General features: G+C 34.7%; 2 protein-coding genes across 7 annotated transcripts in view; one reads left to right on the forward strand and one right to left on the reverse strand.

Moving 5' to 3' along the window:
* Nucleotides 1-16,516, forward strand: part of LOC149074936 (protein NATD1) — a 34,255-nt gene that overhangs the window by 16,666 nt on the left and 1,073 nt on the right. For 3 of the 6 annotated variants that reach the window (XR_016194311.1, XR_016194310.1, XR_016194313.1), the window contains exon 5: nucleotides 2,606-2,704. The exons of 1 other annotated variant lie outside the window; for it this stretch is intronic. The gene's annotated coding sequence lies outside the window, so the exon portion shown is untranslated. Of the gene's footprint in view, nucleotides 1-2,605; nucleotides 4,675-16,516 lie in introns of those variants that run through there. 2 more of the 6 variants (XR_016194312.1, XM_089245885.1) reach the window with 2 other exon arrangements.
* Nucleotides 10,461-16,516, reverse strand: part of LOC149074937 (uncharacterized) — a 58,181-nt gene continuing 52,125 nt past the window's right edge. The window contains exons 5-6 of the mRNA XM_089245884.1: nucleotides 11,900-11,983; nucleotides 10,461-11,708 (exon numbers count right to left, since the gene is read on the reverse strand). Coding sequence (XP_089102010.1) covers nucleotides 11,311-11,708; nucleotides 11,900-11,983 — 482 coding nt within the window. The 3' untranslated portion in view covers nucleotides 10,461-11,310. The remainder of the gene's footprint in view (nucleotides 11,709-11,899; nucleotides 11,984-16,516) is intronic.

Genomic DNA, 16,516 nt, shown 5'->3' on the forward strand with positions numbered 1-16,516 from the left:
GAGAAAAATTGCCTCATCACAGAAAATCCTCGATCTGCAAACTTGGGATACATTACTACTAATCTGCCATTGATTAGTAGTCTTTCAAGGCATAGTGGCCCCCTCTTTCACGTGTGCAAGTATGCTGCTATAAATTCCAAACATTTTGTGCTGCTCTCAACCTACAATTTAGTAACTACAAAAATAAATTTTTTTTTTAGGCGTCAATACCAATTTTTCAGTCATTATGGTGACCCAGTGCCTGGAATTTGTCCAGCCCTGGTTATCAGTCACATTTTTGTGGGGGAAAGAAAACAAGGTACATGTGTGGTTTAGTAGTAGTGGCATTTTTGTGGGGGAAATATCAATTTTTCCATCTATCTCTTATCTATTTGCCATCTACAAATATTTAAAAAGTGTGGTATAGCTCAGGTTGATAAGATACTCATCTAGAGTGCCAAAGGGTATTTAGAGGTGGTGTCAGTGGGATACCTGATTCATCCTTGTCAGAAACTTTCCTGATGTGAAGGAAAGGTTGGTAAAAAAAAGGGGGGGGTTTCGTTTTAAATAGTATTAACATTAAAAATAATAAAATTTCTGAAAAATCATTCAAACTTCTAATAATTAATTAAAAACATTTTATTAATGTAATTAACTCTATAGAGCATCAGAATGTAGCCAAAGGTTAGAAAATGTGGTAAGAATGAGAAATTGTGGCTTCTTTATATAACTTTAAATAACTAAGATACTTCATATGAAAAAATATATATACGAGTATATTCAGGCCACTCTTTTATGAGACTTTTTTAAAAAAAACACTTGTACCATCTTATGCCATTTAAAGATATACCATCAGAATGTACCCCAAGAATATAATATGTGGTAAAAAGAATAATGAACCAATATAAAATTTTTCAAGGAAAAAAATGATATTTAGTTTACTTTTATTAGATTTTTTGAAAAAACCACTTGGTTAAAACCAAACAACCTTGTGTGGAGGTACAACAGAAACTGTAACAGCATCACAGAAAAACACTGCTACCACAGGGAATCTCCCCACTAAGGGAGTTAGCACACCCCACCCCTCTGCAAGATATGTAAAAAAAACAATGTCAAATGCTGTCGTATAGAATATGCAATAAATTGTAGGTCCCGGTTTAATTCGCCCTCGTGTACAGAAAATTATCAAATAATTATTTAAAATACAGTTTTTCTTTAATATTTATTTTGATTCCGAATTTCCAGGAAAAACTTGTATAGTAATCTGTATACACACATACACAGGGTGCATGTGATCTATTTTACCAAATGAAACGGAGGGGATAGACAAGCTCAAGGGGAACATGAAACACCCTTCCAACTCTGTCCTATCTGGAGCCATTTTTTGAGTTATGGTGGACAGTGGATTATGAAAGAAAAATGTGTCAAGTCTGAAAATACCAAAATTTGTGAGATTTTTGAAAGACCTGCATGCAAACTAGGCACATATTTGGAAAGAGCAGAAAAAATCCTAGAGAGTGTCACCATTTCCATCAGAATATCTGGATTTATTGACGAACCACAAGCGCTAAAAGATTGGCAAAGTTCAAAATCAAATTGTCACCTAAATTTTTTCATCTCCAATTCCGCAAAAACCCCTTTTAGCTGCAACCAGTCAAATTTACCAAAAACTTTTCCATTGCAGCAGCTTTCAAAAGAGCCTACAATAAACCATATCTGTGTTCTATTTATAGGGGAAATTTAGCCTTTTGTTTACATTACATCACTGAAATCGACATTTTGCAAAGTAGACATTTTAATAGAATTTGGCGACAGTTTTATTTTCTACTTTGCCAACCTCTCGGCACTTGCAGCTCGCCATTAAATACAGATATCCTGATAAAATCCTATAAGGTGATACCACCTTTTCCACCAAAATCAAATTGTCACTAAAATCTGTATCCTCTAATTTTCATTGAACATCCACTTCGACGAACCCTGATTGCAGGGATACAGTGCAAACAAAAGGCTAAATTACTCTTGAACCCGATACACAGATGTATTTTATTGTAGGCTGTCTTGAAAGCTGTTGCAAAGGTCAAGTTTTTGGTAAATTTGACCAATTTTAGTTAGAAGGGTGTTTGCGAATTGGCAATTAAAAATTTGATTTTGAACTTTGCCAATCTTTTAGCTCGATAATAAATCCAGATATTTCAATCAGAATAGTGTCCCCTTATAGGATTTTTTCTGCTCTTTCCAAGTATGTGATTAAGTTTGAATGTAAATCTTTGATACTACAATCAATTACCCACCATAACTCAAAAACAGCTCTATGCAACGGGGTTAGTAGAGCGTTTCATTTTTCAAATGGGCTTATCTATCACACCCTCCCCCCCCCCTTTCGTTTGACAGAGTAAGTCACATTCATCCTGTATAATCTGCACTAAGAAATTTGGATGTTTTGTTGATGCACAATCTGAGGATCATACGCAGAAAAATGTGGTAATAGTTTTGTATAGCTCAAGGATTTTCTATTCATAAAACTGCATGATCTGACCCATATGATATTTATAATTGCTAATAGAACGTGTGTTCAAAATTAATTTTTGTCTATCATCATTGTATGATTAGAAGGTTTCACTTTCAGCTTTTCATTCAAGATGAAATCGATGTTTACATGACCCTGAGGCAAATATGAGGAGAATACCGGTGGCTTATACTGAATTTATTGCTGTAAATCATTGAGGTATATATATCCAGAGCTCACCTTTTTTTTCATACAAAATTTTACATTCATCATATTATCTAATACAATATAACTCAACAACAATGCTATACTTTCCACTCAGCCAAACGATATATGTATGTATGTTATGCTATAAGAATAAGAACATAGAGATGAGACGTAAAATACATTTCGATAGCAATGTGCGCTCTGTTTAATCACCCACGAAAAACGAATATGCACAAGTATCTCACAAATGGGAAAACACGCTAAAACATCACCACAAACACACACACACACATACATACACACATAATTTTGCTTCACAACCCTTTGTGTGTATATTAAGGGGAAAAAAAGAAAATAATAATTGTTATTAATTATTGCAACGTAACTCTCAAGCTTCAGCTGTACAAAACATTTATTGCGTTTTCTAATACTCTAAGAAAATACTTTAAATCATCGTTCGAATAAGCTGTGGGAATTATATCGTTATTATGTTCATAAGAAAAAAAGCACCAGGATATTTATTTTCTCAATGACAGTTGATAAGACCTGTCCATATGCGCCGTTGTTTATTTATTTATTTTTTGCTAGCCTAGCCACATCTTTCTCAGAATTATATTATTGTATGGCTTGGTATGTCATTATTGCTCTATCTGTTTGTTAACTGATTCAGCAAATGTTGCTAATCTCTGAATCGTTGCTAAAGCACGCACATGCGAAATAGTGATTTTGAGGTAATCTCGGAATGGTCGAAAGCTTTTCCAGAAAATTAGCTGGATCATTAGCGGATGAACCATCTAGATCTCATAGATCTCGGGTACGGCCGTCAAAAGGGCATCTATAACTGTTCAAAATAGGTTTTGATTCCATTGTGCGTAGTGTTTATCCGCCATTCAGTTTCATTCAATAAAAGCTGAAATCTATCAATTGACTGTATATTCTGGTGTATAACTATCAGGAGTGATCTATTGAGGTATTCACCATAACTGGGCTATACTAAAATTGATTCAAATCGTAAAAAAAAAGTTCAATATCAATTATAAGGGTAAATGTAAGATGAATGGGGAGAGGTCTCATTGTCAAGTAGAGCTAAATGAACAAGGAAGAATGCATTGGCCAATCGGCTTCGATAAATTTCCTTTGGGTAGTCTATATAAATATATATCTATAGCAAAGAGAGAGGTAGGGAGGTTTCGTATATATATATATATATGTTCATTTTTATTTATTTTTTATTCTAAATCAGAAAATATAGTACGCTGGCACAGCTCCAAGCATTATCTAATTCAAAAAAAGGAAAGTTTGATCAACATGAATTTTCTATAAAACTAACATGGAAACATGAATTTTACACTGACGCGATTCACATTATTAGGTCCGTAACTAAAGCTCGAGTAGAGTAGTAAACCAACATGTTTCACTTTTTTTTTCAAATCTAACATCATATGAAAGAAATGCAGACAAGACATCATGTGAAATAGATATGTCGAGGCATATAGGGAAGTTGAATCATAATTTTCTGTTTGGGATTGAGGTTGTCGCAAGAAGTTTTTTTAAAGCTATTCCTTGGAAAAATTCCATTTAGGCAAGTTAAATTGAACATACTAGAACAGTATGTTGTGCCATTTCATGGGTGGCTCTAGATCAAGGTGTACAACCTTTTAAGTTCATGGGCCGGAAAACTTGTGTATGTGTGTGTATATATATATAGTGTGACAACGTATGACCCGTAATTTTAGTCGTCCAATCTTTTTGTATAAAATGTCCCTTTTTCCATCTTCAACAAGGGAAAGAATTTTTGAAATTTTAATTACTTTTGCAACTAAGAGTCATAATTTTCACGATATAATTAATTAGTCACACACATGTATTAATTTTGCTTTTCTGTCAAATATGTATGTTTTTTGGTGAATTTTGTACCCATTGGAACTTGCAAAAGCCTTCTATTTCCCACCATTGGTGATTTTTCAGCAGTTTTAGCGATAGATGGCAAAAATTTACTTGCCTCCAACAATTTCTTTCATTGTAAATTGCAACTTTACTTGCCTTTGATAATTTTCTTTTACTGTAACGGTCAACTTTGATTGCTTTTGAAAATTTTTATTTTATTTTATTTTTTTCTGTTATTGTCAACTTTGCTTGCTTTCGACAATTTATTTTACTGTAATTGGCAACTTTGAGAATTTGGACCTTTGACAATTTTTTTGACTCTTGATATCCTGTGTGGATATCTATTACCTGTATTTTTAAGAAGGGAAAATGGTCAGCCTAGACATTTATTGTGTTTGTGCACTTTTCTACCAGAACACCTTTTGCTGGCCAGAGGTTGTACACACACCTGCTCTAGATCGAGCATCAGTGCCACACAATATTTGAAACTCTAATTTTATTAAACTTAAAAAAAGCTTTAGAATTTCTATGACAGAAAAGAAAAAAAAAATAGAAATATATATATATGTGTGTGTGTGTGTTATTATGCAACTCGAGACAATCTTCCAATATGTTCTCATATATGGCCTCTCATAACTGTTTCACTATGATGTCTTGTTCAGAAACCAGTTCCAAGAGCTCTGATCAATTATGGACAGCAACATTGTTAACATGTACAGTGTGCTGCATTCAAATTTGAGTGCGCGCACACTGCACTAAAATGAAAGATTAATATGAGACCAGTAAGAAACATTCTTCCATAGGAAGTATGCGCTAATTTACTCTTTTTTTTTTTTTCTTATAATGCATCAACTTTTTTTTTAATTTTTTCTCATCCCTGAGCATTCAGTTTATATGGTATGCACAAATACATGATGTCACATGAGATAACATACGCATATACATATGTATATAAATTACACAATACAATGAGTTTATTCCAAGCACGACAATGAAATACATTCCCATTATACGTAGGCAGGAAATTTTGATGTCTTTGCTTGTTTTTCGTATACTACAGAATAAATACAATATTGAATGTTGTTCCATTCTTAAATATTTAATAATACAAGGGTTCGGTGTGTGGGGGAGGGGGGAATTAATAAGTACACACACAATCCCCCATCACCGATCTTCACTGGTTTATCTTTCTCTATCTAATAAAATAAAATTTTCTAATGTAGGTCGGCAAATTTCCTGAAAAATCTGGAGAAAATCTTCATGTAATATTATGGCAGAAATATTCTGCCAACATTTTGGATTCGATTTCGATACCACTGCTCAAAACTGTCAGCAGTATCATTAAATATAATTAGAAATGTATGGTAAAGGTTTTTTTAAAATGCTACTAAACATTAATTTTGTGTACTATTTAATCACTAGACTAAAACTCAGAAACTTGAGTCCATTAAATTGAGGATAAACCAAAGAAACGTTAATACAAGTTTGTTTTTTTTCTGTCATTGAATAATGACAATTTAAAATATTTTAATGAAATAAATTGTTTTCAAATTCATTGAAAAATTAATGATTATTTAAATTGATTCATTTAACATGTAAGTGACTATTAAAATCATAGTTTACAACAATTTTTTTTTTTTACTCGCGATTGCTGCCAATAATATTTGAAAAATAGTCAATGTTTCAAATTTTTTTAGAACTTTACTTATTATCATTACAAAAAAAAAATATTGTCTGAAATGTGGTTTCATGAATGAGGGATACAGTAGCTCTTATTTATGACCGAGAGCTTTCATCTGATTTTTTTAAAATGTGTATGGAGTTCACGTAGTAATATAACTGTAAAAAACTGAATTAAACAAGATAAATTTTGTATGACTGACTGATTCATCAGCTGTTCAAAGTATTGTGAAAATTTAAATTTAATCATATGCCTGGAATAGTTTTTATTGGTCATTGGTTCAACGCAGCATGACCTTGGTGGTCCTTGCCAGGGCTGTATAGTAAAGGCTTCATCTCTTTGTAAATGCGCTCGCCGCTTTGGCTCAGATGGGCGTAGGATCAGAGCTATCGTGTGATGTCGCTGCTCAAGCACTTTGTAACAGACTGCATCAGAGCAAAGAGACTTACTGCATTGGAGAAGATTATTTTAAATTTTACTTACATATTTTACTGTTTCAAGTGAATGATCTCTCATTTATGGTTTTGTTTTTTGTATCAAGTATGCGCTTGTGGTGTTTTTACAATTTTTTTTTGTGATTCTTGTGAAAATGAGTGATAAACAAATATGAGTTGCTGTGTGATTACAACGTGCAAGAACTACTGAAAGAACAAAGAAACTTTAGATTCAAGTTACTTATCATACTTTTCCTAAAGACCCAGAGACTAGCAAAATATGAGTGTCCAAATGTAAGAGGCTCAATTAAGTAAACTGTAGGTATGCCCATATTTGACTCGTAATATAAATACCTCATCCTTTGTGGATTAACAGTACTGTCAGAGACATGAAGAAGAATGGTTGATAGCTTCTAAAGAGTTTTTGAATCTCTCCATGATGTGCGTTCAGCCACCAAAAAGGTGTTATTAAAGAGTTGAAAAAATAGACTTATGAAAGTGTTCTCTCACACACACATGTATGCCCACAAGCTATACACATTTGTTCAAGGATAAAGACTATTAAAATTAAAATTTTGAATAGAGATAAAAAGGGCATTAGGAAATAGATGAAAAAACTAAGAAATAAATTAAATCCAAGAAATAGTTGGTAAGTTGTAATGTCTTTTGATGTTAGCATTCAAAACAATAATAGTAATAACCTCACAAACATTTTATATCAGGATTTCTTTTTTTATATATTTGCGTCCCATATTTTTATGTTGCAGTTGTATTGGTGATAACGAAGTTAACACTTCTAAAACCTACACCTAATTCAAATGAAAATAAAAAAAGAATAAAAAAGTATAGAAAGTTTGAAAGATAGTTGAAATTATGTGTCTTTAGTTGGCTTTCAATCAAACCAATAAAAATCAACTAACGTACGGGATTCAACTGAAATGAATCCAAAAAATATATTCTTAGTGGAAGTTACCTCCTAAGCAAATGCGAAATTTCTTATTGGTATGACCAATATCCAACCATTTAAATGTTTAGATGAAGCAAACTAATAAATATGCAAATACTAATGGCAATAATCAAAAATATAATTTTGGAAAGTATTCAATAAAATGGGCAGTACAGCATTGCAAACTATTGTAATTAACAGGGTAGTAAGGCAGACATTGGAGTACGCAAGGGGGGGAGGGTTCTAAGCCAAGATTATAGTGTTATTTTGCAGGAAAAAAAAGTAACTCCCCTCCTCAGAAGGGAAAAATCTGAAAAACCCCCGCTCAAGAAAATTCTGCGTACGCCTATGAAAACAGATGCACTCTCTGTTCTGCTTGAGCAATGATGTAACACATGACATCAGCTTGTATCAATGCCAGCCCCCTCATGAAACATCTCTTATTACATAGCCCTCGGGCCTCATGCCCAAAAAAAATTAAATCCAAAATCGATTGGGTACAATATGAATCATAGCACCATCAGGCATAAGTATTCCCTCAGACTAGCAAATAAAAGTCTGCCTGATTTAGTTAAAAATGAAATAAACTCATTTCAATTTTGTACTAGATACTATACTGTCATTATTGAAATCAAAAACTGAATAAGGTACTGTGAGTCACATATAGTTCTCCAGAAAAAATAGTTTATATGCACAAAATAAGGTTGAGAGCATAAAAGTTGTTATTCGATTTGTTCCAATCTGCACTAATGCTCAAAATTTTAGCAACAAAATGAAAAATGCTTATAAAAGCAAACATTTAATTCTTTTTTGCTGGAGTTTATAGAGATCATGGAGTGAAGCAAAAGATAATGTCTGATGAAATTATGAAGAAAATAAAAAATCCAAAATCGAATAAACTGGCATGCATAGAAAAAACAATCACATATTGAGCCACAAAATGTTCAGTGGAGAAAGTCAGCCAATATGGGATATGACCAGCTATGCTGGATGCACAGGCTCAACAATGTCGACCCATACCTATAATAAGATTATCAATGGTATCAGGGTCCAAAATCGCAGCTCATCAAGGCTTTGGAAAGGGTCATGGAAAGTAGTTGAATGTTTACTATAGATGTCTATTACATTCTCTATTGGGTTCAAGTCAAAAGAAATGAGTGCTATTCCGTACAAATCAGCGTTTAGAACTGAACATAACGCTGGACAACACAAACTGTATTGATGAGATAGACAGCTTTTTCTCAGCCCAATATATATCAGTGCCTGAGTGGTAAAATGCTTATCTTCCACTATGAAGGTTACCATCAAGGTCTATGAGTGAATCCAACCAAAAAAACATCAGAAACAATTTCTTTACCAACTGAGCCTAGAGCGACCACTGATACCTGATGCCTTTATTTCCCACCCAACTTCACTGGTTGGAAATTTCCATATGGCAATATATGACCAGAGATGGTGTGCAGTAAAGTAAAGCGGCCCAATACATGAAGGAAACTGATATTTTCTGGATTTTATGCTAGAGTGAACTCGAAAACAAAAGTAATCTTGTCTCTGCCGGGCCATGAACCCAGCAATACATCCCAACTAAGACAAGATGACTTTTCTTTTCTAGTTCACCCCGGCATAAAATCCAGAAAATATCTGTTTCCTTAACACAAACTGTGTTAACTTTTGCATTATCATCCATAAACATGGTGACAGAAAGAAATGGTGCAAGCATATGATGCAGGAATGTCATCTCAATAGTGCACTACCATCTCTGAACCTCTTGTGAAGACATAAAGGCACCAATAGCGATTTCTGTCCAGATCATCATGCAATGAGATTACAGTGGAGAATTATCAGCTTGTTGCTTAACTTTTGAGCATGATTGTACTTACTGAAATTTTTCTTTCACCAATCGATGTAAATTATTGGAAAGATTAAAAAGAAGCAATGGGGTCCTTGAACTTCTGATATCAATGGATTCTTGCCCTTTGATAGAGCCACTGAGAGAAAGCATGTATCATTAGCCTAGACTGGACGTAACTCCCTCGACAGTTTGACAACTTAAATATAGTCTCTGACAGCGGCAGCACATACTCAGAGAACCACTATAATTAATAAATTGATTCCATAGTAACATCAAATAATATTTGCAAATCTGTTCAATTAATGACAAATTAGATGAGGCAGCATTGCTGTTGTTTTTTTAATCCGCTTTCTCTATAGCTCTTATTCTGTTATGGTACTCCCTGTAAGAAGTAGTTGGCAGTAAAGCATCAAAGAATGATCCTCGAGAGCTGTGATCAGACATTGGATGGTTGTCCTTATAGCTCAAATAATTTATTGATTATAATTGAAAAAATTGACTCTATACCATACTAAAATATATCATCTAAATTAAATATCCATTCCAAATTTCATATTATAACCACTGATTTTAAAACCTCCATTCGTGTTTTAACATTTTTATAACTGTTTAAGGATGTTAGGTTCCAAGGTTAAATGTGTCTGCCGAAAATGGCTGAATATAAATTTCTGCCATTGGTTATTACTATAATCATTATATTAATATCAAGCCACTCAGCTTGTTAGTTTTCCAAGATCAACAACATATCACAGTTTCCAACCAAGTGCACTAGCCCTTCCTCATAATGCCCATTTAGATATTTCATGCCTTTGAACCTCTGGTAAAAACATTTTTAACATTGCAATATTACAAAGAAAGGGTTCCAAGGTATCGTCCTCAAAAATCTATGAAACAATTCAAGTGCATTTATCTCGCCCAGAAACACATAAAAACAAAAAAAAATTAGCTACAGTGTGCAATTATTAAAGTCTCAAAAATTATTAAAAATGATAACAGCCAGTTACTCATCGCCTCTCGTACTTTTTGGCAATATCTACAAAAAAACTTCTTTTCACTTTCTTTTCCTTCCTTTACTTCAGAAACTAGTTCTATTTTTTTTTCTTCTGTCTTTGTGCTGTCCCTAATCACGTGTTGTTTGAATGAACGCTCTAGAGTTGTGCGGGATTTTTAAATTCTCTATAGGCATTCAAAGTTTGTTTTTTTTTTGAGTGACCCATAATAATTCTACCAGATTTTTTTTTTTAATATTTTTGTGCACATTAAAATGATTAGAATCAGTGTAAGTGATAGTTTTTTCAAAACTTTTTGGAAGATGTGACCTTGGAACCCTTTCCTTGTTAGATGGAGTGATTGGGGTTGTATCCCTCCCACTTTTAGTATATTGTGCTTTTTCTTCGTCTCTGGATGTGTGCATAATGATGGGGGAGGGGGGGGGTTGATTACCATATCAAGATTCATTAAATTAAATACTTTGAACTCGCGTAACCTGTCAATCACAATTAAAAAGAAGTTATTGATATTTAAATATAAAATTACAATATATCTCAGTAATAATACTGTTAATAAGAACATTTAGATATTTAAATTCATGTTTTATTAAATGAAAATAAATTACAATTCATTAATTTTGATTTCTGTACTTCTTGTTATTCATAACATGGAATACGTAACAATATAATAACTGAATTTAGGGCAGCAAACCCGCTTTAAATATGAGATTTATCTTGTTCAGTAATGGTCATTTAATTTTTTTTTCACGCTGTGTTAAAATCAGATGATTTATGAATACGTATTTTGAATATTTTATGGAGAAAAAAATCATTTGACAACATTGGCTGTGTTGCTTGGTTGAATGAATTCGGCGAAAGGTATACCCATATTCCTCATTTCACAGAGTTTCTGAAAGAAATCACTTTTCATTGTTTCATCTTTTGGCTTCTGAACATGTTTCAGTCTGTTACCACGGTTCCGGTTTTCAATGACAATTTTGGTCGCAGAATCTTGGCCTTTGTTGGGGTCTTGACCATTTGCACTCGCAAGCAGGCTACAGCTCTTGAAATGCTCTTCAGACAAGCTGCGTGTGTGGAAACCCGTGCCACAACACGCACATATGTTCCTCGAACGCAGTAGGTGGGTGCGGGTTTTCAGGTGCCTGTTGAGGTCCGATTGAGTGACGCCATTGTAATTACATATTTGGCACATGTAATGTTTAATACCTGTGTGGAAAATATAAAGGAAATCTTGTATGTATTCATTGATGATTTCAGCCTATGATTTTTACCATTTACACAACTGTTATCCCTTGAAATTCTTTGACCTTTATTCCTGTCTGACATATTAAAATTAAATTTCTCTCCTTGAAATCTCATGTTCATAGAACCCATATACTCATAAAACGTGAACTCACCTTCATGACGCATCATATGGACCTTCAACTGGCTGTTTGTGCGACTGCAGTAGCTGCAGTATGGGCATTTAAATGGTCGAATATCTGTGAAAGAAAAAAGTTCTAGTTCAATTTTAACAGATATGGGGGAAGAATATTTTTTAATTGCATCATATTGACCCTTAAATGTATTGCTTCGCATACATGCAAAGGCTTCTTTAAAAGTTCATTATTGCAGCCAGTTTAAAGATAAAAATTCAGAACTGCCTTTCCCACTTAAGGTTAGATCATATTGTTTCTATTTTATATTTTTAATTTGCTGGTATATTATTTTATTTGCTCCAATCAATGAGAGTGACTCTTTGCTTGTTGCAGAGCATGTGTGGCTGTGATTTCGTTAAGTTGTTAAAATTTTTTGTTTGCAGTTTTCTCTTTTTTTTACCTTGAAGTTTGCAATCTGAATTTTCTTCTTACTATAATTTTGAATCACAAAAAAGGTAGGCATATATTTAGAAAGTAATATTACTTTTATACATTTGTTTATGTGTGAGTTTAGAGCAGTGCTTCCCAATCTTTTGGAGTTCATGGCACCCTCTGGAATAACATTAAAAACGTACGGCACTTTTCCTTGAATTCAAAATGCAGTTTCATACAACAAAAATCATGCAGTAAAAATACATCAATAAAGTTTTGTTTCATTAATCATTAATAAGAAACTTGTGATTGATGCTTAAAGCACAGATACTTGAAGTCAGGGCTTACAGTTTGCAATGAAATACATAAATTGTCTTCAAGGTCTTGCAGTCTATTTCTTGACAGATGGCAGCACTACTCATAACAAGAATCACACAGAAACAAACTTCATGTTATATATTTACAACATTCACACGCACATTCCGGCATGTACCAGTTCATTAGAGATTCCGTAGAGGAATTTGTGCAAGCTGCATGTATGGTTGAGTAGTAGTATTAGTCTATTTCTTGCTTTGTATTTTATTGTCGCCATGTTGCAATAGTCTTTGTATTTTATTGGCGGTATGTTGCAATAGTCTTTGTATTTTATTGTTGCCATGTTACAATAGTCTTTTTATTTTATTGTGGCCATAGCAAAAAAGGCTTGCTCGCATAGATATGATGTTGAAAGGACAAAATAGCGTTAATTTCTTTCTTTGTTAGATTAGGATACTCCTTCTCAGTCCAAGCCAAAAACCAGCCACCGATGCCTCACTCTTAGTGAACTTACCTTTGAGTGTTGAATTAGCACAAAGATCAATAGATTCATCTCATGAAATTAATTTCCTCTGCACTGTCTGCAAAATCAAATGGTGAGACAACTCTGTCTAGATTCTCAGTGGAAAGAGATGGAAAGTACATATCTATTGCATCTTGCAATCCTGGTTAGCTTTGATAAATGAAGTCTTTCAGCTTATCCAAAAATGATGTCACTCTCTGCTATTACTATGAAAGTTTCGACAGCTGGCTGATGGGAAGATAAATCGAAGAAAGAAAATTCAACTGTTCTTGCAGGAAATCAGACCCACATCTTTTCACTTGCCGGGTGAGAACCCAAGACCATTAAACTACAAAGCCAACGAATCCTCTTTTCTTAAACTCGTGTGCACTGAACCAACACCATCTATATGAAGGCCTCTGCGCAAAGCTTTGATGTTGCTGAAGAAGTTGATTTTACCTGTAGCCATTGGATATAGCAGGCCCCAACACATGTTATATCTTTACCCTTTTTTTGCAATATATCCAATAACTATAGGTTAAATGGACTTCTTCAGTGACATCACGAGGTTCACGCGGAGGCTTTCTGCTATAGATGGTGTTGGCTGAACGATGCCTTACATGGACAGCCAGACCTAACTCAGGCCAAAGCTCACATTGCTGACACTGCCATCAGATGGCGACTCATCTCCATAATATCTCGTGGCACCCCTTAGCAGATATCGTTTCACACCGGTTGGGAAGCACTAGTTTAGAGGCTTTGGACATCTTCAGTTATGCCTTGTATAAGCAGTATGATTCGAAACAGATTTTTTTTTAATGTTTTTTCTCACTTTCAATACGTGACAAAATTATCAGCTCAAAAAAAATAAAATTGAGCATTTAAGTGTTAAATTGTTTTCTTTAAGCAGATTAGCATTCTCTTGTTTCAGTATGTGCAAATACAAGACATCTATTTTAAAATTATTCATCTTTGGTATATTTTTTTCACCATCATATTTATATGTTGCTATTTTTGTTGCTAGTTACTTTGAATTAACCAATAATGATTCATAACTTTCACAACCTTCAGCTGTAACATGACGACCTGGGATCTCTTACAATCCTGTTGTTCAATTAATCTTGTTTAGGCCCCAGGGTTCGTTGGTTACCGGAAACCACCCGAGGCTTCCGCTGACATTCCAGTTTGGGTCAGTTAGTTCGCTTAGTCTGACGGTCGAGGGGTGGGGTCTCCTAGCCATTGGGCGAGAACGGGGCCAGAGGTCGGGCTGCCAACGTCCCATATAAATTCCGCTTTACATCCATGTCAGAGATCCCAATAGCTCGTCTAGTTACCTTCTCTTTCCCTCTGGGGGGTCCAGTGGTTCGTCGGTGGAGGCAACTTCAAGTCGTCATCGTCAAACTCTATTTTAAATGTGCAATATATTTTACCTCCACGCCGTCTGTGGTTCCTAGGACCATCTCGCGGTTTATAATGTCATGAGTTTATACAATATGCAATAGGCCTAAAAGTTGTGGATCCTGGCCAGATCTCCAATTTGTTATGTTTGGTTGCCAGATTCAATATTATAATGTTTACAATATTTCCTTTTCTCTCATGAAATTATGTAAATTAGATACAAGCTAATGCCATACCTTCAATGATGTGATTGGTTCTTTCGTGAGGCATTATGGGAATGCTGCTATATAAAAGCTAGTTAGGGATGTGCTTCACTACCTTACTTACAACTTACGACCGATTCTGCTACTTAATCACTAAGGCGTCACGCCCTGTTATGGTGTGAGCTAGATCATCTCATAAATACAATGAAGTTATAATTGTAGAAGTGTGCCTTGGCACTTAACCCGTCTCATCGCTTGACTTCACATGAGGTTTCAACGTCGTCGTGATCCAGTGGATTGGTTAGTGGCCAGACCGGCTACCCGTGAACTTTCGCCTCCAGTTCCATGTGCAGCGACTGAGCTCTGGTCTCAATGAGTGTTTGAAGACACCAAACCCGACTGAAGCTGGTATCAGGGAGTTTTTGGCTGTGAGGTAGACACCTGGGAGTGTCTATCGGACGATGAGAACTAACACGTGAAAACCTGGACATGGCTATGAGATCGATCCCTTTTATTGTTTCATTGTAACATTGAGAGAAAAGCCTAACTGTGATAATTGTTGATAAAACGTAACATTAATAGTTTAACATATAATTGAATAAATGTTTATAGTTCAGTCAAAACCTTTGTCTATTTCATTGTTGTCATCCACTCAATGGTTACTGGGGAAAAAATATTAAAGAACCGGGAGGTAACGATTATACAATACGTTACACAGCATTATCAAAAACTAAAACACAAATTTTTATGGTTACATTTGAATGGATGAACACCATGATGCCATTTCATTGCTTGATTCACTTATGTTGCACTAATTCTCAAACAGTGTGGGATCCACCTGTGGGTTGTGTGATTCTATTATTTCAGTGAAACTTTGTGGATCGTTCGGTGCTAGCATGCATGGTGTGGGCAGGATAAGTTCTAGAAGTTTTAAAGTAGAAAAAGCTATCTTATAATTTTATGCATCTCAGTGAAATTTTGCGACAAACACGAACTGTTGAATGTAGCCTGAATCTGAGCCATTGAATCAAATTAACATGACAAAGAAATGCATTCATTCTATTCACAGAGGGAGAGTCCAGGCGTTAAAGCAATCTTGTTTTGAGTGCCAATGCTCTAGCACTTCATTTACAGATACACATTCTCTGACAATGAATGCTCATTTTACCCCCCCCCCCCCCCCGGAGATTACATGTAGCTCTGGTGCAAAGTCTCATATGCCACCCCTAAAGATGACCCTGGTAAAAGGCTGACAGTGCTTTAGCCTAGCTGATCCAGGGGTAAACTTGATTTTTTTTTAGTATAAAACCACACATAATTGTTTACCAAGCAAAATGTATGTTACCATAAGTCCTGCTTTTTAGTCTGTACTGAATTTTACCATTCTTAATTATGCCAGCTCAATCAAAAAAAAAGCTCTTATTGATACACCATCACTACTTATCCTGTTGAGAGAAAGTTTTATGCAGGGCTTCACATATTGAGAAAAAATCTAGGAGCTAACCAAGCACTTTTGGAGCCAAGCATATTTCTTTCATCCAAAAAGCTAGTGATCACACATTGAAAATTTTAGGTTCCAATACCAATTTTTCTGTCACAATTTGGTATAACGCGGCGGATTAAAGTCGGCCGAGGCCCCGGGCGCAATTAAAAATATTGGGCCCCTTAAATTAGAAAAAATAATGTGATGTTTGGGTTTTTCTGGGCCCTTTAGAAGTTGGGGGCCCCTGACGCTTGCCCAGTGCGGCCACCATTAAATCCGCCTCTGAACATCATTTTTACTATTGGAAATTTTATAAAATTTTG

This window comes from Pholcus phalangioides, unplaced genomic scaffold (assembly GCF_987345545.1).
Source record: "Pholcus phalangioides strain wild (caught in Gottingen) unplaced genomic scaffold, Ppha-v1.0 ptg000016l_1, whole genome shotgun sequence".
Lineage (NCBI taxonomy): Eukaryota > Metazoa > Arthropoda > Arachnida > Araneae > Pholcidae > Pholcus > Pholcus phalangioides.